General features: G+C 40.6%; 2 protein-coding genes across 8 annotated transcripts in view; one reads left to right on the top strand and one right to left on the bottom strand.

Moving 5' to 3' along the window:
- Window positions 1-1,118: 1,118 nt before the first annotated feature.
- LOC110144188 (uncharacterized) lies at window positions 1,119-17,058 on the bottom strand. 2 transcript variants are annotated; one of them, XM_070480578.1, is made up of 3 exons: window positions 16,264-17,058; window positions 15,580-15,652; window positions 1,119-2,292 (listed from the first exon to the last, which is right to left on the bottom strand). In XM_070480578.1, exons 1-3 carry the CDS (start codon window positions 16,742-16,744, stop codon window positions 2,184-2,186), a joined length of 663 nt encoding a protein of 220 aa, XP_070336679.1. In that variant the 5' UTR covers window positions 16,745-17,058; the 3' UTR covers window positions 1,119-2,183. The 2 variants fall into 2 exon arrangements, with proteins under 2 accessions (XP_070336679.1, XP_070336680.1); XM_070480579.1 differs by lacking the exon at window positions 1,119-2,292 and adding an exon at window positions 10,956-11,571.
- SLC24A2 (solute carrier family 24 member 2) overlaps window positions 16,570-21,963 on the top strand; it is a 279,623-nt gene continuing 274,229 nt past the window's right edge. For 3 of the 6 annotated variants that reach the window (XM_070480576.1, XM_070480577.1, XM_020904070.2), the window contains exons 1-2: window positions 16,570-16,660; window positions 18,522-19,601. In XM_070480576.1, the coding sequence (XP_070336677.1) occupies window positions 18,672-19,601 (930 nt within the window). In that variant the 5' untranslated portion in view covers window positions 16,570-16,660; window positions 18,522-18,671. Of the gene's footprint in view, window positions 16,661-17,144; window positions 17,236-17,278; window positions 17,616-18,521; window positions 19,602-21,963 lie in introns of those variants that run through there. The other 3 variants (XM_020904071.2, XM_070480574.1, XM_020904069.2) reach the window with 3 other exon arrangements.

Genomic DNA, 21,963 nt, shown 5'->3' with positions numbered 1-21,963 from the left:
TCAAGTACAGAAGGAGGTGGGGGAACTGTCTGCAGTTTGAAGTAGTAGACTTCCTCCAATTGCAATTAGCATTTAAAAGGCTTTCACATTCATTTTTATTCAAATACGCCACCTTTGTAGTCATAGTAACCTTTTTATATTTAGATTTGGTTGCAGCTACAAGTTTACTTGAGTCATTCATTTTATCCTCCCTCCTGAATAGACCAGGTTTTTTCTTTCAAATAGAATCCACTGTTGTACATTTTTCTTCTATTAATAACACATTGGTTCTCTCTAAAGGTTGTGAGAAAAGGAAAATAAAATATCAATCATATTGAATAACAAAACTATGAAACAGTTTCCTGGACTAACAGGAAAGGCTAGATGTGGCTGTGCTCAGATATATTGTTGTTCAGTCGATATATGGCAGGAGTAAAGTTTCAAACTCACTGCCTTCCTCCTGCACCTCGTCACCAAAAAAACACACCCCTTACTGACTTAAACTTCAGGGGTTATAAATGGCCTATCTGGGCTTCCCAGGTGGCACTAGTGGTAAAGAATCTGCCTGCCAATGCAGGAAATGCAAGAGATGCGAGTACAATCCTTGGATCGGGAAGATTCCCTGGATGGGGAAGATTCCCTGGAGAAGGGAATGGCTACCCACTCTGAGGTGGTTGGATGGCATCACCAATTCAATGGACATGAGCTTGAGCAAATTCCAGGAGACAGTGAAAGACAGGGAAGCCTGGCCATCAGGCTGGAAAGAGTTGGACTTGACTGAGCAACTGACCAACAACCACCACCCACTCCAGTATTCTTGCCTGGAGAATTCCATGGACAGAGGAGCCTGCTGCGCTACAGGCCTTTGGGTCCCAAAGAGTTAGACATGGCTGAGGCGACTTAGCACCAGTAACCAAGCATAAGAAAGTCACATGCCCTGCAGCCCTCACCCCAAATTTTGCCTATTAAAACTTCTCCCCAAAATTATCGGAGAGTTTGGGGGTTTTGAGCATGAGTTGCCTGTTCTCTTTGCTTGGCTCTGCAGTAAATGATTTTCTACTCCAGACTCTGACATTTAGGAGTTTGGCCTCACTGTGTTGAGAACACAAACCCATGTTCAGTAACAGAGACACTTTAACTCCCTTTTCTGTTTCTTTTTATTTATAAAGGAAAATCTCAAACGAGATATAAGACATCATGTAAAATTAGCATTTTCCCCTTGTATCTTCTCTTTGAGGATCTGTTTTGACCTCTGATTTTTACAATTACCAAAATGAATTTTCAAATCCATTCTATGTAGAAACAGGCATCAAAATTCAGAGCAGAAAAAAATCTCCGAGTCTTTCTGGTCCAGACAGTTGAGGAAACTGAGGATGCATAGAATTGAGGGACCTAGTCAGGGTCACACACCTAGTTAATGGCTTAAAGTCAAGCCCCCTACTCCTGATCTGCATTTCCTTTCCACAGTAAGCCCAGTCTTTACACCTTGCAGATTCCCCTATGTTAGTGAACTGGGGCTCAGTTGCTGCTGCAGGAAAGCCAATACTTAAGAGACAAGTGTTGGTGGTGTTAGGTAGTTAGAATAGGAAACAGGAGTCCAGAACGGTGGTGGCTAAAAGACAAGGAAAGGAAAAGCCCGTGAAAATAGAACAAAGGAAAGTCCAAGGACCAGAGTGAGGACCTCAGGTAGAACAAACAGCACTCCTAGCTAGCCCAATTTACATAGGGCAGGCCCAGGGGGAGGGAAAAACATATAAAAAGAGGAGCCAAAGGGCCGGGGTCTCTCTCTCTCCCCTGTGCGTGCTCTCTCTCTTTCTCTCTCTCTCTCTCTCTCTGTCTCCTCTCCACGTCTTTTGGGTGGGCATGCCCCCACACCTTGAGGATGTATTTTCCTTTATTTTCTAAATAAAACTGATCTGTCAGAGAACCATAACACAGACTGTCCAGGAGCTGTGATGCGCCGAGGACTTTAACGTCCACCGCTTCAAATCTTTGCTGTGACAAGACAGAACCGAGGAAATTACACTCCCCTGACAGTTGGAAAGGAAATGCTACCTTATTAAGGAGGCTGGCAACCTGGAGAGAAGGGAGACTCATGTCTAGGAACCAGCTTCAAAGATTCTGCTCAACCATGAAAATTTTTAAAGGGAAAAAGGGAAAGTTAATTGCAATTATTCATTTTGGGAAGGTGGTCAGAGTCTTCTTTATCTTCCAATGTGTACAGACTTTCTTCTGATTGGTGAGATAACAGGGCCGCGTTCCAGGACTCTTGTGTTCAGCCTGATGTAACTATCCTCCACCTGGGTGGGGGGCCTGCAAAAGAACTATATATAAACATACAATTTATACACACACACACACACACACACACACACATATATACATATATACACACACACATATATATATGCCCCACTGCACAGCTGCAGGATCTTAGTTCCCTACCTGCGTGCACACTCAAGTCACTTCACTCACGCCCAACTCTTTGGGACTCTATGAACTGTTGCCTGCCAAGCTCCTCTGTTCATGGGATGCTCCAGGCAAGAATACTGGAGTGGGTTTCCATGCCATCCTCCAGGGGATCTTCTCAACCCAGGGACTGAACCTGGGTCTCCTGTGTCTCTGGCCTTGTAGGCAGATTCTTTACCACTGAGCAACCAGGGATCAAACCTGTAAGCTTGGAGTCCTGACCGCTGAACCTCCAGGGAATTCCCAAAGTTCTGTCATTATGTATATTCTTTGAAGAGGAACTGGGACCCTGTCCCATTGCTACACTATTATGTCTTGATTGCTGCTCCTTTGTTTCTCTCTTCCCTCATTCTCCTGATTAGCATCTATTTCAGTCTATCCTTTGGTACTCAGGGAGGTTCTAGGAGGATGAAACCTTTTTCCTACAAACAAGAAATGGGGGACACAGAAAAGATTTGTACTCGGGGTGATGGGGTATGGGGATCCACAGGGTCCAGCTTGATTTCAATATGTTCCTTAAAATTTTGAAATTTCATGATTTTTTTTTTTGCTATGAATTCCCCAGATAATTAATCTTAAAAATATAATTAAGTAATGCTCTTTAGTCTGAATTATCCTAATTTTTTTTATTTTACAAATTTATTTATTTATTTATTTTTGGCTGTAGCTTCAGACCATATAATACCTGGACCTAACTGTGAAAAAAATTGTCAAGCTGATAATTTAGATGCATTTGAACACATGAGTTTACCAAAAACTTATCATGGTAACAATTTGTTTTCCCTTTTTTGGTTCTTATAGGTTAGCAAGGGCTTCCCTGGTTGCTCAGATGGTAAAGAATCCGCCTGCAATGTGGGAGACCTGGGTTCAATCCCTGGGTTGGGAAGATCCCCTGGAGATCTTCAGGAGATCTTCTTGCATGGCAACCCATTCCAGTATTCTTGCCTGGAGAGTTCCTTGGACAGAGGAGCCTGGCGGGCTACAATCCATGGGTTCTCAAAGAGTCAGACATGATGGAGCGACTAAGCACACACACAAAGGTTAGTACACCAGGGAATTTAATTCATTCACTCATGTAACAAACATTTACGAAGAGCCTTCTGTGTGTCAGGCACTGTTCAAGGGTTTGAGGATGGTAAACTGAAACAAACAGACTGCCAGATATTTCTGTAGCAAAGATGGGTTTATTTGGAATCGGCAGAGAATTGCAATTGGGGGTCTGCAACCGTAGTGAGCTACATGCAAGTCCCTGCAGAGCAAGGAAAAGAGAATGCTCTAACAGAGAGGCAAAGAAGTTTTAGAGTAAACAGAGTCTGTGGCTTTTCAATGCTGAGTCCTTGCCAGGAAAGGAGTCTTTCTTCTTCCTATTGGGCTCTGCTACTGTTGCAGGGCGTGATAGTGTCCCCTCTGGCCTCCCACCTCTACTTAAGCGAAGCTTCTCTTAATTTTTTTACTGTGAGAACAGTAACAAAGTACCTGTCCTCACCAAACACAGTATAATGTAATTAACCATATATATCTTCATTTTGAGTAAGTCTCATAACATGTATTTTTGATAAAATGAAGTAATATTCTCTGCATGATAGCATTGTTGGGTGGATTTCTTATTAGAAGAATGGCTGAACATTAAAGTATTGATTAATGGATTCATGTAAACTTAAACAGCAGTCTCTAGAAGAATAGCACAGGAAATGTCAGTCTATGGCATTGTCTTATTCTATTATTTTATCAACAACCTGAATGTAAAACACAAGCATCCTTATTAAATGTACAGCTGAAGAGGTTAATTCAATATGATAAATGACCAAGTCAAGACTTGTGAATATTGTCCATGAAATGTAGGTGGGCTTTCTACAGGGCTATTCCATTATTGACAGCATGATACACCTTTATCACACTGTGTTGACAGATGTCAAGAATAATACATTGGTACATGTTCAGTCACTATGGTAGTTTGTCAAATTAATATGTCAGCTTTAGTAATTGACACATTTCTTTCTTATAAAGTGAAAATATCTGATAGATTATCATTTAATAAAATAAAATCTCCAAACATTTGAAAATCATTAATATAATGTACCATGTCAATAGAATAAAGAACAAAAGCCTCATGAACATCTTAATAGATGCAGAAAAGGCAGTTGATGAAATCCAACAACACTTCATGATTTTAAGAAAATAAGCTAAAAGGGAATCTTCTCAATCTGATAAAGCCATCCAAGAAAAACCCACAGCTAGCATTATATTTAATGGTGAAAGAAATCTGATAAAACCATCTAAGAAAAACCCACAGCTAGCATTATCTTAATGGTGAAAGACTGAACACTTTCCCCCTGAGATCAGGAACAAGACAGCTCTTGCCAATTCTATTCAACATACTACTGAAGATTCTAACCAGGGCAATTAGGAAAGAAAATAAAATAAAAGGCATTCTGATTGGAAAGGAGGAAGTAAACTTTCTGCAAACAACATGATCTTGCATATAGAATATCCTAAGGAATACACTAAAACTATTAAAACTAATAAATGAGTCCAGCAAGGTTGCAGGATGATATAAGATAAAAAATTAATTGTATTTCTATACATTAGCAATGAACCATTCCAAAATGAAATTAAGAAACAATTCCATTTATAATAGCTTTAAAAAGAATAATTGAGATTAAATATAACAAAAGAGTTATGAAACATATACTCTGAAAAGGTACAAGATACGTTGAAAGAAATGAAAGAAGACCTAAATAAATGGAAAGAATTCACATGTTGATGGATCAAAGGCTTAATATCGTTAAGATATCAGTACTCTCCACATTGATCGACAGATTAAACACAATCCCTATCAAAATCCCAGAAGGTTTCCTTGTAGAAATTGAGGAGCTGGAGCTGGTCTTACAATTCATATGGAAATGCAAGGTATGCAGAAGCCAAAACAATATTGAAAAGGAACAAAGTTGTAGAATTAACACTTCCCTATTTTTCCACAACATCAGATGTTTCAGACCACAGTCCACTGTCAATAAATTTCTTCTTCACTAAATATAATTATTCCTTCACTAAAATCTATTGAATTGTATGTTTTTAAAAATAAATTTAATGGTATATGCATTACATCTCAGTAAAGATGTTTTTTAAAACCTCAATTCTTTAATGCATTTCAAAATTATTTTTTTTCATTTCTCAAATATTTAACTACCTCATTTCACAATTTGTAACAATGACATAATTTCTAAACTGCTTTTCAGCTCTAGCACTATAAGCTGCCAACTGAGATGTAAATATTTCCCTAATTTCATTATTTCATTTTCTATCGCTTCCAAAATGCTCTCTCTAATGTTTATTTGATGACTAAAAGTAAATATACAATTATAAAGAAAACATTTACTTTATAGCTTTAATTGCATCACCCAGAAATGATTGAATAGGGTGGCTTAGTGCCAAATTAAAATATCCAGAATTTTTTTAAATTGTGGTTAAAAACCTATTAACATTACACTGGCACATCTGTATAAATTCAGTAAGGTTTTTATGTCAGTATATTTCACTGAAATATGTGTTCTCTGACATCAATCACAAAAACTTTAATAGCATTTCAGGTCTTAATTTATATCAGCTCCCCAATATTAAAAAAAACTTCTCTCTTCAAAGTATTGAATTTTTCATTTAAAGGAACTTATTCCATGTATGTTTACATACAACAATTGAAGCTTCATCAATAACGTGAAATGTTATTGTCTTGGTACATGTTTTCCAAAAAGAAGTGTTTTCATTTAGTAGCTATGTTTTGAACAAGGCAGAATTACAAATATAGATTATAATTATGTATCTATATTGATAGTATTCTTTTTTGAAATTCTATTAAATATTCATGCCCAAAACTGCCTATTATTTTTAAGGATTTTTAAAGAGTTGGATTTTTCAAAATAATAACTTACTTTACTTAGTATGATAATCTCTAGGTCCATCCATGTGGCTGCAAATGGTGTTATCTCATTCTTTTTTATGGCTGAGAAATATTCCATTATATATATATACCACATCTCCTTTATCCATTCATCTGTTAATGGACATTTAGGTTGCTTCCATGTCCTGGCTATTATAAATAGTGCTGCTGTGAATGCTAGGGTGCACATATCTTTTCAAATTACAGTTTTCTCCATACACATGCCCCAAAGTGGGACTGCAGTATCATAGGGTAGCTCTATTTTTAATTTTTTAAGGAATCTCCATACTGTACTCCATAGTGACTGCACCAATTTATATTTTCACCCACAGTGCAGGAGGGTTCCTTTTTCACCACACCCTCGCTAGCATTTATTATTTGTAGACTCTTTGATGATGGCTGTTCTCAGAGGAGCCTGACAGGCTCCAGTCCATAAGATCACACAAAGTCAGACACAACTGAAGCAGCTAAGCACGCATGCATGCATTCTGACCAGTGTGAGGTGATACCTCATTGTAGTTTTGATCTGGATTTCTCTAATTATTAGTGATGTTGACATCTTTTTTATGTGCCTGTTGCCATCTCTATGTCTCCTTTGGAGAAATGTCTATTTAGAGCTTCAGCCCATTTTTTTTTAATGGGTTGTTTGGTTTTACTGATACTGAATTACATGAACTATTTGTACATTTTGAAAATTAATCCCTTGTCAGTTGCATCATTTGCAAATATTTTCTCCCATTTTGTAGGCTGTCTCTTCATTTTGTTTATGATTTCCTTTGCTGTGTAAAAGCTTTTAAATTTAGTTAGGTCCCATTTGTTTATTTTTGTTTTTATTTCCATTACTCCAGGTAGCATGTGCAGGCTCAGTCATGTCTGACTCTTTGCAACCCCGCAGACTGTAGCCCGCCAGGAGCCTCTGTCCATGGAATTTTCCCAGCAAGAATACTGCAGTGGGTTGCCATGCCCTCCTCCAGGGCATCTTCCCAACCCAGGGATCGGACCCATGACTTATGTCTCCTGCATTGGAAGGCAGATTCTTTACCACCGCACCACCTGGGAAGCCATTACTCTAGGAGACAGATCCAAAAAGATATTGCTGCAGTTTATGTCCAAGTGTTCTGCCTGTGTTTTCCTCTAGGAGTTTTATAGTGTCCAGCTGTACATTTAGGTCTTTAATCCACTTTGAGTTTATTTTTGTATATGGTGCCAGAGAATGTTTACATCTCATTCTTTTACACGTAGTTGTCCAGTTTTCCCAGCACCACTTACTAAAGAAACTATCTTTTCTCTGTTGTATCTTCTTGCTTCCTTTGTCATAGGTTAATTGACCGTAGGTGCGTGAATTTAAAAATCTAATACTTTGCTAAAGACTTTAGTCAAGACAGGACTGGCAGCCCATTGGCTTACCCAGTGAATTAATTACAAGATAGAATATCCACTGGTTATCGGATGAAGTAAAGACGTCTGTGGAAGAGCATCAGGAGAGAAGGCTTAACCTCCTCAATCTACTTCTAAGAAAAACACACACATGAGTTCCCAGTAACAAGAAACATACTTCAAGGTAAACAAGAGTGTCCACACTGAGTTACAAGTATGATATTGTCCACTGCAGTGTTATTTATAATTGGAAATCAATAATAGGGTAATAGGGAAATTGTTTAATAAATTACCCACTAGATATTATGTAGCTCTTTGGGGAAAAAAGTAGTCTTTCTATAAAGGTAATACTATATATAACTTCCTCACTTGTCCCACTCAAATGCTTCCAAATCAACAACAAAATAAAATCACACAGTGGAGGCACTTCCATCTACCATGAACCCAGGATATGGCTCTGTCCCAAATTACCAATGATAAAAGAATTTCTGAAAAACATAATGATATTGGGAAAATGAAGGGAGAATTTTTTTTTAAGTAATAGATAATGTTTCTGAGCTCAATGATACGCCCTTAAAATAAGTGACAAGGCATGAGAAATCTAATCTCTTGCTTGGAACAACAGAAACTGAAGATACAGGTTAACAGAGAAAAATATAATACACTTTGGTACCACAATTTCACATAGAATTGGCTAGGCTGGAGTGGTCAGAATGCAGGCAAACCTTCTCATTTTCTCAGACCTGGACTCTTCTCTTCACATACAGTAGGCTGAAAAAGGCTTCCCGAAATTCAAGTCTTCCTGACACCTAGGAATGTGATCTTCCTTGGAAATTTGGTCTTTGCAAATATTAAGTAAAGAACCCAAGAGGAAGTCATCCTGGATTTCGAATGGGTCTTAAATCCAATGACTGGTGATTTTATAAGAAGAGGAGCAGATGCAGAAAGAGGCACAAAGAAGGTCATGGGGAAAACAGGTAGAGAATGAAGTGGTGCTGCTACAAGCCAAGGAATGCCAGGGTTTGTCAGGATCCACCAGAGAATCTGAGAAGTAAGAAAGGAGACTTCAGAGCGAGCATGGCCCTGCCAACACCTTATTTCAGACTTCTAGCCTCCAGAACTGTGAGAGAATACATTTGTGTTGTTTTAAGCCACAATGTTTGTGACAATTTGTTTTGGCAGCCCAAGGAAACTAATGCACCATGTAAATAAACTGGGGGCTTCCCTGGTGGCTCAGTGATAAAGAATCCTCCCGCCAATGCAGGAGATGTGAGAATCCCAGGATTGATCCCTGGGTTGGGAAGATCCCCTGGAGTAGGAAATGGCAACCTGCTCTAGCATTCTTGCCTGAAAAATTCCATTAACAGAGGAGCCTGGTGGGCTACATGGGGTCACAAAGAGCTGGACATGTCTGAACAACTGAACACAGCAGGAATAAACTGGAATGTGAGGGAGGAGAGAAAAGGACTCTCTCCTCTCTAAGCAGATTTGTAGCACCAAAGTGGACCAAATAAAACTAAACGATTAAACACAAAACATCTGTGATCTATTAGCCTTCATTATGAACCGCAAAAAGAGATTTTTGTGTGTGTGACCCCAGCTGACAGCCAGCACATAAAACAGAGACTTCAGTCCTACAACTGTATGGAATTAAATCCCCCAACATCTGAATGAGCAGAAACATACTCTCCCCACAAGCCTCCAAGAAAGGGTCTTTGCTGACACCAGGGGCTTTGCTGACACCTTGACTTCAGTCCAGTGAGACCATACTGGACTTCTGACCTTATAGAACTGTAAAGTAATAAATATGTGTTTTTCAAAGACACTAATTTTAAGCTAGTTTGTTATAGCAGCAACAGAAAACCAACTGAGCAGGGATACAGGATGGGGCTAAAAATAGGAAGTTTGATTGAAAGTCTTAAAGAAGTAATAAGATCTTTGAAGACCTGTCCCCATCCTGTATAGCCAAGAGGCAACCCTTCCCGCTTGGCAGAAGACTGAGGTTGACCCATTGAAGAAACTCACCCAGGGTTGTCTGGGATATTGAGCAAAGCCATGGTCAAGTGTGAGCTACCTTAAAGTCGATCAATTGAAAAATGAAACTCCTCCAACCTCTTTTCTTGCTCAGCTCTCATAACACCAGCCACTGGGAATAAATAGCTGACAGGAGCTTGAGAACTCTTCTATGGAGAAGTGGATCAGCCCAAGTTAAATTATGGAGATCCTGACCCTTGTGCTTCCAGCAATGGAATGGCTAAGTCCCCACTTGATTACCATGGAGTAAAACCCTTGAGCTTTGAATTAGCATTTTAGTGTCTTACTCAGCTATTAATAGATACCAAGCAGACCAGACATTTTACAAAGGCCTGTGAAAAGATAAATAAGCCAGAACAAATAGCAAAAAGAAACTTGTAGGAAACTGAAACTTCAGGGAGAAGAAGAAAACTTGCAATAAACATAATAAATATTCTCATTAATTCAAAGATACTTACTGAATGCTTATTACACTGGGCAGTCATTTTTTCTAGATGTTGAACCATAAGCAGCGAACAAAGCAGAAAAAGCCCATGGCTTCATGAAGCATACAGTGCCTCAAAGAGAGAAGAGATGCTCACTGACCTAAGGAATAGAAACAGGAAACTATACATAAAAGAAATGTGCAAAGACCAAAACAGAACTTTTAAAAATTAAAAATTAAATAAGCTGAAATTTTTTAACACTAGATGGGTTAAATGATAATACCAACAATCTCTCAAGAGATGGAAAATGGAGGGAAAAAACATCTTCCTTAGAGGATCAGGCAAGCAATTTCAAAATCAGAGATACCAAAAAAGCACAGATAATGAAGAGAAGAAAATTATTTTTTAAGTATACACAAAAGTAATTTCCCAGACATATATGAGTTTCTAAAGCAGAAAAAAAAAAAAAAAGAATGAAAAAAGATCCACTCCAGGGAACATCATCATGAAGCTTTATAATACTGTGAGAAATGGGACGGCTCTAAAATCTTCGCAAAAAAGAAACTAGATCCCATCAAAAAGGACCAGGAATCTGAATCAGGCTTCTCTACAGCAACAATGAAACATCAAAGACAGGAAAGAAATAAGTGCCTTAAAAATTCCAAGAGACAATCATTTCTTACAAAAGAATTTACACAAAGCCAGGCTTTGAACAGAGCATAAGAGGAGGATAAAGACATTTCAGACACACAAGCATTCAAGATTTCTCCCATGTCCCCTTCTGAAGATGTGGCAGTCAGAATGCGAGTTGGAAAGGAATTTCCAGACACAAAAGTATTGCAGAAAGGAGTGGGTTTATTAAGAACAAAGAGCACAGATAATGTAGGTGCTGCAAGTATAGCAGGTTGACCACCAGAGAAAGTCGATGGTTTTTAAGGGTTAGTTTTTGCAGCCTCAAGACAAAGACAATTCCTGCTGAAAGGCTGGCTTTAGGTGATTGGTTAAGGTGCTATGGGGTAAGCAGTGTGGTGGGCATTTTTGTCTCAAATGGGATCGAGAAGCCTGCTGGTGATGATCATGGGGGCTTCTGGCAATGGTTACAAAGAGGCTCAGTCAGTTTCGGAGGTGACCTTGGTTCTGGGCTCCGTGTCTGTGGCCTTTGGGCAGGACTCCACAGAAGACACCGGAGGCTGTGCTCCAGTTAGCAGGAAAGTAAAGAAGAAAAGAGGATTGAGGAAACAGGGCTCTCAACACAAAGAGAATTCCCAGGATGATACCCATGCAGCAGGTCTGGGCAGCTGGTGGTTCTCGTGGCAACAGGAGGGCACAGGGCTCCGGGACTGAGGTCTCCTGAAGGGAAAACATGAAACTGGCAGATCAACTGAAATTCCCTCCACCTAAAAGTACTGAGGGGCAGTGTACAGTTCTATTAGAGAGTTTGAAGTGAATTAGTATACTCTGCAACCCAACTGATGATTATGTTTGCATAATTTAAAATGTGCTCATTAAAGGATGTGAATATTCATTTATTCAGAATGGCGACATGGCTATATTGAAAGGTTGGGGACAGGGTTCTGTAGAGATGAGGGCTTTGGGGACCGGGGTGAATATTGTAAGAGGAAGAAATCTTTTTCTTCCACAATAGGAATTTAACAGCTAACATTCAAATCAGAAAAATCTTGTAATAATAAAATAATCCTACTAACTCAAAAGATTGTGATAAATACCAGGGGGGAAAAAAAAATAAGACAACAAAACCTTTGAAAATGATTCATCACTAGGGACCAGGAAGCAGGAGTTATGAGTCATGTAGAAATATTGGGTTGGCCAAAAAGTTCATTCAGGTTTTGCTATAGGATGTTACGGAAAACCAGATGAATTTTTTGGCCAACCTAATCTTTTGATTATTTAAGGAGTTCATTATATGTCACCTGTCTTCCATTTTCATCCTGAACAAACTGAGAAATAAGCAGAAAGGACTGTCAGGTGGAATGATAGAGAAATGATCACTATTTTTAGCAATAAAGGCTAATTTGGGGAGATGGTGAGCATGAGTACCAGGTAGATTTATGGACTGAGTCCTAGTACTAGACCAGGGGAGGCCTGTTCCCATGATACTAGGACTCCTCTCCACCACACACGTGCATTCATCATATGGAGGGTTTGGGTGCTGCTGAACAGAATAGTTTGAGACCCCTGAGCTGGGAAAAAGACTAGTGACTCATTCATACTACTTGTAAGAAGTGACTAAAACAAATATTTTATCTCGGTATTCAAAACCAAGGATACAGTAGCATATTCCTACTGGCTCAAGGCACACTTCTATTCCAATATTTGAACTTTATATTGGAATTCTGAGTCAGAGATAGGTGAGAGAGAATGAACTTTAAGGAGGAAAGCAGCAGGAGCACAACTTTTTGAGCTTTTAGAAAGAAGTGCTCCTTGCTTGCCCTCTGGACGGGCTGTCCTGAATCGAGGCCTCTTCCCCAGTGTATCTCCTTTTACCAGTATTATTTATCCTTATTTCCTTGCTGATGTGACTCTGAGAGGCTGACGAGCACCCTGGAGGTGACTCAGAAGGTCCCTGCAGGAGTCAGGAAGACAGCCAGAGTTTTAGACTGCAGGTTGCTTGATGCAGCTGATAGATGGCCTGTGCTCCCACGCTCCTCTGAGCCCTGCCTCAACATTACACCCACCTCAGTGCCCAGGAGCCCTGAGCTGAGACGGTAGTGCAAAGAGAAATTCACTTTTTGTGTTTCCTGATCATTTAAGCCTAGAAAATATTTCTGTCCCTAATGTAAAAATAACAGGCATTCATCATTTCTCATTTCCTAAATAGATGGAAGAAGAAGAGGAGGAATAAGAGAAAGAAGAAAGAGCAATGATTTGGGTGTGTTGCTTTAAGTGCTATTGCAGAAACCACTGTCAAAAGCAAAGAAGCCTGTACTGCCTCCCTTAACCCCACAGGTATTTTTTTTCTGCTTTTATGGTTCTCATTGAACTGGAAGGGGAGAGCCATTGGCCAAAAAATGAGCCAAAGGCAAAGGAAAACAAAGTCGTCTCAGGGTTGGAGACCTGAGAAGAACATTTTTTAGAGTACACTGGGCTTTTATTTTGATATTTATTTCGACTTTTAACTATGCAAAATGGATCCTCTTAGAAAATAGATAGTTATGCTAGATTGTAGACCAGCTGGTGGTAAAAAAAAAAAAAAAAAAATCTGCTGGAATCACCTAAGCATGTAATCCCCACAGGAAAAAGGCAGCTTACTGTTACTTAGGCAGGGACCAAAAACTTCAGTCATATACAGTGAGGATTAGCAGAAAGAATGTGGAATTTGGAGCCAATATTGGGTACAAATGAGAGCTGCTTAATATCGGCAAGCTACTTAGCCTCACCAAGCCTCAGTTTATTCATCTGTAAAATGGGACTAGTAAGAGTGCAAAAACTCATGAGATTGAGAAGAGATAGGTGAAAACTTCTAGTTCATGATAGGTGCATAATAAATGTTAGTTCTCTCTCTCTCTCTTTTTTTTTTTTGGCTCCATCATGGCAGTCATTAGTGCTGGCCACTAAATCTTACCATTCTTCTCCCAATCACATAGTGCAACTGTACTTTCTTGCTTCCTTGAAGATAGATATGGCCATGCTTTTTGCTTTAGTTAGTGAAGTGAGAGTAGCCTCAATGCATCACTTCCAAACTGAAGCAAGTACAAGATTTGCCATGTATCTTTTCTTTGTGACAGCAACTGGCAGTGTTCTAGATAGTGACCAACTTGGAGACAGGCATGAGGATGACTCAGCGAAATTCACAGAGCACAGGTAGTGTGAATGAGAAACAGAGACCTTTGTTGTCTTAAGTCACTGTGATTTTCTGAGCTCCTTGTTACTGCTGTATAGCCTTTACCCTTCTGATTGGCCCACTCTCCTTAAATGAACTGCATTTGCTGCAACTCATTAATTCATTCCACAGCTATATGCTGAATGGATGTCAAGCACTGTGCTTGATGCTGGAAAATACATGATACTGATTCTTGCCCTCAAGGAGCTCATAATAAGGGGGAAAATAGGAGGTCATTGCCGGGAGTCTTTTAAAACTACCACCCATCGATTCTAAGGTTTAACAACAGTCACGGTTGGGAACTATGCTTTTGTGCACATTGAATCCTTCATTTGTGTTCTATTGCCTATAGATATTGATAACAGAAAAGCCAGAAATTATAATAGAAAGTAGGAGAAACAGTATCGTGTTAGAAGAGAGGGAAAAAAGAGATGGTTAAACTGACAAAGTAAAATATAAATACTTCATCTTTACTTTTGTTGCCCACAACTCCCTGGCTCACTCAGTTTTCTTTCTTTCACTTTGCCCTTAAGAAAAGTTAGTAGAATTTTGTTTTCCTTTAGACTAAATGTCAAGTCAAAAACAATGTAAAGTTGTTTATTATTACTATAACCCTAGAGCCATTTCTTCCTGTAAAAAAATTCCAATGATGTGGAACTTCCACAGTGGTCCAGTGGCTAAGACTCTGTGCTCCCAGCGCAGGGGGCTTGGGTTCCATCCCGGGGTCAGGAAGATCCCCTGGAGGAGGGCATGACAATCCACTCCAGTATTCTTGCCTGGAGAATCCCATGGACAGAGGAGCCTGGTGGGTTACAGTCCATAGGGTTGCAAAGAGTCAGACTGGACTGAAGGGACTTAGCACACACAATTGGTTACCCTGAAGTCCAATTTGTATGGAAAAGGCAAAATCCATGATTGTTTTCTTTTTTCTAAAACAATTTCAAAATAATGAGTTCATTCCTTCTTACCCATCAACAGTGACCTATAGAGTTACTATAGGATCATTATGAACTTACAGATATAATCATACTTGATACATTTGAAACAATTGCAATTATTATCAATTTTTGGTGCTCAGATTGATCCATCCTTGTCTAGGGGGAGCCTATTTCAATTGATTCCTTAGTCTTCCTGACATAATCTGGAAGTGATTGATAGCTTCCTTGATTTCTGTAAATATCTACAATTAAAATGATACAATATCTGGGATTTGCTTTAAAATGATGGCATGGAGAAAATGGGTATAAATGAAATATGACTGGCAGTGAGTTGACTGTTGTTCAAGGAGGGTGATGGCCCCATTGGAGGTTCATTATACTGTCCTATTTGTAACTGTCTGGAATCTTCCAAAATAACAGGCAAATATTAAAAATTCACACAATGACTTCCAGAATAAGACCTTAAATCCTTAGCAAGATAATAATCTCCAATGCCTGACTTTGGTGGGAGAAAAAGAGATTTCAAGTTTCTCAAGGCTTCTCTTGACTTATCAGGGAGGTCTGAGTATAAAGTTTTACCCAAAGTCAAAAGTGGTGCATTTTCCAGACACGACCGACGTTTCCTCTAGTCCCAGGAAAGCATGAAGAAACCCTAAGTGGAAAATAGGAAGAGGGTGGAGGGTAAGGAGAGCGGGAAAACTTCTGATGAAAGGTTTCTCCTAGTGAGTATCTCTTGGCAGTTCTGGCGGTTATCAAAGGGTCAGGTAAATGGGGCCTCCGCCAGTAGCTGGCCTGTCTCATCTTTGCCCACTCTTCGGCCCAGATTTTGCCTCCAGTCCCCAACAAGCCTGACTCAATTTCTTGTGGTCTAGGGAGTCTTGTTTTCCTGCCAGGGCAGGGAAAAGCTCTGGGCACGAAGTCCAGAGGCCAGCATATGAACACTGTCTGTGACTCAAAATGACAGTCTTGGGTCTCAGCTTCATCAGGCACAAAATTAAAGGTCAGCCTGCAAGACTAATGATTCTTCAGGGTCCCAACCAGCCAAAGCCGAGACTTCAAAAACCCTGGGCCAGGACACACAACCCTGCAGGCCTCCCTGCCTTTTCAGTGATCGTCTTGATCATCATTAAACATTACATCGCCTCCTAAAGAAATATGTGACTGATGGCACTTTCTGCAGATAAATGGAAAGAAGGGGCCTGGCAGAGATGACCCCAAAGTTGGCAATACTTTCAGGTCTAAGGAGTCAGGCGCGTCACCGACCTGTATGATTTCTCCTCTTCGTCCTCGCCCGTCTGCAAATCCTGACCCCTGTCCCCACTGCGGAGAAATCTCCTAAGAGACGGCAGCCGGCGTCGCCTCTGCGCCCAGGAGGCGTGGAGCAGAGGGCGCGGGAGCCGAGCGCGCTGCGGCCACGCTCCCCGCGCAGAGGCGAGAGGGAGGGGCCGGAGGGGGGCCGGGCAGCACCAGAGGCGGCGCGCGGGGCTCGCGGCGGCTCAGTCTCCTCCCGAGCCCAGCCCCGGACGGCGAGAGCGGCGGCGAGCGCGAGCCGCAGCCCGGGCCTCGGAGCGAGGAGGCGGAGGGCCGGAGGAGGCGGAGGACCGGAGCGGCGGGCCGCGCTCGGGTCCCCGCCGTGTGCGCGTCTTCCTGGCGGATCCCGGTAAGTGCGGGCGGCCAAACCCAGACCAGCGGCCGGGCTCGGAAGCTGCAGAGGTCGGGGTCCCTGGATCCTGATGGTGTGCATCTGGCGGCAGACTCACAGGTGGCCTCGCGGTGGACGTGGGCGCCCCAGGCCCCGAAAGGAGTTAGCCAACTCTCTCCGCTGCCGGGTGCGGCTTCTGAGCTCCCCCTGCTTCTCCCACCCAAACCGCCCTGCTTCCGGCTCCGGGTAGTGGGGGGCCTGCTGTCGGGGAGGCGCTAAGAGGGGCTCTCCCCTTCACCAGCGATTCTGGGAGATGCCGGCCAAGCCCCATCCCAGCTCCCGGTTCTTTAGTAAGGCGTCTGTCCTTTAGTTTTATTTTCCTGTGAACCCACTAGGGAAAGTTTGGGACCACACAAGGCAAAGTTGGGGCGCGGCTGGGGGTGCACTTGGCTGGCGGAGGCAGCTCGCGTGGAGCGGATCTGTGGGTTTGCAGGTCGAGTCAGGCTCCGGCTGGAGCCGATAGCGCACCCTGGGAGTTGTGTCCGTCCGTGCTGTTTGCCCCCGCCCAGCATTGTGACAATCCCCGGAGCGCAGTGAGTCGCTTAATCGTTCACGCTAAGCATAGACATCTGCCAGCCAGCCGGGAATCTGTGCGGGGTTAGGTTTATCTCAGGAGGAACAGCATCTCAGCCTGGGTTGGTTTGGGCTCCCTCTGCAAACCTGAGTTCCAGCTAATCTCAGTGTATAGCTGGCGCGTGTTTAATTAGCTTGTTTTACACCTGAGATGATCTCAGCGAATGCCTCTAAAATGAAATCGTTGATACAAGAAAAAACCACCCCCCTCAATCAAAGCCGTTTTTAAAAGAAATTAAAAAGAGGAATCTTAAGAATGTCAACTGTCATATCTAGGTATTTCACCCTTCTCTGTAGAGGCTGAGAATGAAAACTGCTTGGCTGTCTAACCTACTAGAGGGTCAGTGTCAGGGCTATTTTGGGCAGATTTTTGTGGACAGAGGTATTACTGCAACATGCATATTATTTATGAAATACTTATTTGATCTCTTGAAATAGCCTACTTGTTAGGAGTTGTTTGATTTACCAAGTTGTGTATTTTAAATATGACTAAAGGTTTTTTTTTGTTTGTTTTAAGCTTTAGCTGAAAATAATATCTAGATATTTAGGGAAGACGGTTTGTTCACATCATCAGAACATTCTTTTAAACTTAAAATTTTAAAGGGCTTCTTATCTGTATTTGATATACAGGAGAGGGTTTTCATGAAAAATAAGAGCCTGAGAGTATTAAGTGTCCAGAAAAAGAGTGCTGATCCTCCAGCACTCAGCCCTTTCCAAGTGACAGATTAAATCCAAAAAGTGTGCCTGCAACTGGAATTATATAATTGGACCAAAAGATAAGGCAATGATTTGGTTGTCAAATATGTAGATAATTCTAAAGGAAGTGATACCTTTTTGAGCACCGGGATATTATTTGTTACATGATTTAAGGTGGGATAAACAGAGATTTTCATATACATCTATAACATTTTTTTAAATTTAAGACACACAAATATATAGTCTATGTATTTACCCAAATGTTTGCCTTTGTACACACATTATAATAAATGCCTAATATGTCACATCCTACTCTTAATGCTTCATATCTTTTAACCCATCCTCAAAGCATTCCTTGGTGGTAGGTGCTGTAATTGTCCTAATTTTTGAAATGGGGAAACTGAAGCACAGAAGAATTAAGGAATTTAACCCAAGGTCACATGGCTGGCTATAGGATAGGATTTTTTTCATAACTGCCAAATTGTTTTGTAAGAAAAAAAAAAAACATGATTTTATGATTCACGTATCCTTGTTTTTATTTTTATTTAAGCGTAAATGTTGAAAATATTTCCTGTGAAGCCTAAGAATCCCTGATTGTGGAAGCACCTTGCAAGCACTGTTACCTGTAAAGAAAAGTATGAAAGAACCATCTGGTTGAGTCCACAAATTTAGAACCATCACATCCACCAGAAGACCCAGGATGGATCTGCACCAAAGCGCTACCATCTCTTTCCTTGAGAAATGGTATTCAGATAAGTCACCGTCTGGCTGCAGGAGACATTATAATGTCAGGAAAAAACTGAAGTTGATTCGAATCCTAGGCCTTTTCCTGGGCCTGGTAGCCATTAGCACTGTCCCGTTTTCAATCCGTGCCTTTTCTGAGACAGAGACCCAGAGCACAGGAGAGGTCGGTGGTGCAAGTGGCCCCGGGGCAGCACACGGTTACCATGAAAGAACTCTCTTAGATTTAAATGACAAGATTCGAGATTATACTCCACAGCCAGCTCTTTCTCAGGAAGGCATATCTGAGAATAGTACAGATCATGCCCAAGGAGACTACCCCAGAGACATCTTTTCCCTCGAGCAACGAAGAAAAGGCGCCATCATTCTCCATGTCATTGGGATGATCTACATGTTCATAGCCTTAGCCATTGTCTGTGATGAGTTCTTTGTTCCCTCGTTGACTGTCATCACTGAAAAACTGGGCATCTCTGATGATGTGGCTGGAGCCACCTTTATGGCTGCCGGGGGCTCAGCGCCAGAACTTTTCACGTCTCTCATAGGGGTGTTCATTGCTCACAGCAATGTTGGCATTGGCACAATCGTGGGCTCAGCCGTGTTCAATATCCTCTTTGTCATTGGCATGTGTGCTCTATTTTCAAGAGAAATCTTAAACCTGACTTGGTGGCCTCTCTTTCGGGATGTGTCCTTCTACATCATTGACTTAATCATGCTGATCATATTTTTCCTGGATAACTTTATCATGTGGTGGGAGAGCTTGCTTCTCTTGACAGCTTACTTTGGCTATGTGGTTTTCATGAAATTCAACGTCCAAGTAGAAAGATGGGTGAAGCAAATGATAAATCGCAACAAAGTCGTCAAGGTGACAGCGCCAGAGGCCCAACCAAAGGTTGGTGGCAGTGGTTGTTTATTTAATGTTCTTCTTGGCCGTAGCTCTGAATTCTTAGTTTTTGAGATCTGCCACTTTTTTAATCAGATGGCGTTGGGGGCTGTAATGGATAGCAAGGTACTTTCTGCAGCTCTTTGATAGCCAGACTAACATCACAGTCGGAAAAATTGGGGGGTACTCTGAGAATGTCTACTAAATTCTCAAGCTGTTTGCCTCAGGGTAAAACATTTGTAAATATAGGTTACATAAGCTTCCCAGAGAAGACTCAGCAGTTATTTGTCTCTTATTTTGTGCAAGGAGGCATAGCAATTTTTGGAGCAGTTTTATTTTCATGGGAAAGTACGTATGTGTGCTTTACACATTGCAGGACTTTTTCTATTTAAATGAACATATGACAGTTATCATGAACCGTCTCTTTAAAGGTGCTTAGCAAAGAAAGTGTGTTTGTGTCACCAAATATGAACCTGTAAGTCAGCAGCCTATAGCCTTGCACGATTGGTCGTTCAAGTGGGTCATGGCCATGCTTCTTGATCCACACAGTGATGCTTCAGACCACTCAACCAGACCCCAGTCAGGATCCATGAGACTCAGTGGCAAGCCATGCTGCCTGCCTCTGTAGCTCGATGGCCCATTTTGCACACCATGTTAAACATGATCCAAAATATATTCTAGAGTAGGACTTGAGGGTTTTAAAGACAACAGTGGTCATCCTACCACTTAGGTAGCAAGTAAACTGGTTAAGAACTTAGAAGAAATTGATATGAAAAAATGTAGGTTAATTTTAAAAAATAATCAGTAATGTTTACTAATGGGAAAATTAGTAAAATTTTTGTTAAGTAGAGTGATGCAGTTCTGATTTATATCCTAACACTGGAATGTCGTCTCAGATTGTGATTTTAAACAGAAAACCAAAATACATATGCAGACTTTTCATTCTGGCATCTGAGGAAATTCTCATGTATGCAGAAAACAGATGTTAAGTGGAGGGTGAGATGTTTTGTCCAGAGTAAAGAAAAAAATGATATTAATTTAGCATAATTCCTCTATGTTCAAGTTTCATGACCATCTATCATTTTTGTAGCAGCCATGAAACAGAAGCAAAGTGCAGACAAAAAAACTACTAGTGATATTTCTATTTATTCCATGCAAAAGATAAATATTCTGGAATGTATTTTGTCTAACCTATCACTCAGCGTATGGTTGTTTGTTAGAAACTGTAGTAAGAAAAAAAAAACCATGGCAAATAATATTCAGATGTGATACTAGTCTGTATCCTTAAGGGTATAAGATAGGGTCATCACTGGAGCCCCCTCCCTCGTCTAATTTTGTAGCCCGAAAGATGATCCCTCAAGCTGTCTTCTCAAAACTGACTGCACGTTTAAGTTGTGTGCATTAGTAGTCTATGTGTTTATTCCAATTAGAATGCTGAACAGTTGCCAAGGGAAAGACAGATTTTTTTAGAGGCAAGGAAATGATTTGGTGCCTTATAAATATCCTGGGCCCATCAAGGATAAAAAGTCTTTTTGAGAACTCAGTACTTTTCATTTTGTTACGGCACAGTGGAACTTCATTAACACAGAACTCGGCTAAAGGTTATATTGGCAACAAGTATGAAAAAGGAATTTGCAGAGTGGTCTAATGATGTATTGAAGATTGCAGGAGTATTTTGTATTCTGCTAGGAAGGGAGAAGCTGGTTTTGTGCATTTAGTAATAACTTTTACAATATGGTCTACAGACAGTTTTTAATAAATTATGTCACTCATTAAATCAGCTCTTGCAGGATTTTTACCCTACTATATTAGATGACTGTCATGTCATTTTTATGGTAATCTAAAAGTCAATAACTTAGGCTGACATTCCTTGAAGTTATTTATATCCATAATTTTTGCTATGCTTAATATTGTGCATCTAAAAAATTTTGGAATTCTGGACTTACCTAATTAAAAAGAAAGCAGTTTATATTCATGACTATATCTCCTGTTTCTGATTTACCCCAAAAATATGTTCATTGTATTGTTTTCCTTTGAGCACCAAATAGTTTTACTTGTTTCATTTAATGATTATCATTTATTTTGGCATTCAGAAACTAGATTGAACTATAAATTATCATGGGGCCAGAATTTTTTCACATTGCTATGTCTTGTTTGGTATACTAGAACACAGATATTTTTAGGTGGACCAATACATAATGATGTGTGATTTCCTTTATGAAATTTCACCTTGCCAATTTCACTTTTGAATTTTGTTGGAAAAAAGTTTTTTCACCAGCTGGTCTTTATCAGATGCCTGATTTCAGAATTTTGTGGAAATTTTGTGCTCTGAGCACTGAACAGGTGTCTCAAGGAGAGACGGGTCCTTGAG

This window comes from Odocoileus virginianus, chromosome 18, assembly GCF_023699985.2.
Source record: "Odocoileus virginianus isolate 20LAN1187 ecotype Illinois chromosome 18, Ovbor_1.2, whole genome shotgun sequence".
Classification (NCBI taxonomy): domain Eukaryota; kingdom Metazoa; phylum Chordata; class Mammalia; order Artiodactyla; family Cervidae; genus Odocoileus; species Odocoileus virginianus.
Note: the sequence above shows the minus strand (reverse complement) of the source record. Positions and strands in the feature narration are given on the sequence as shown.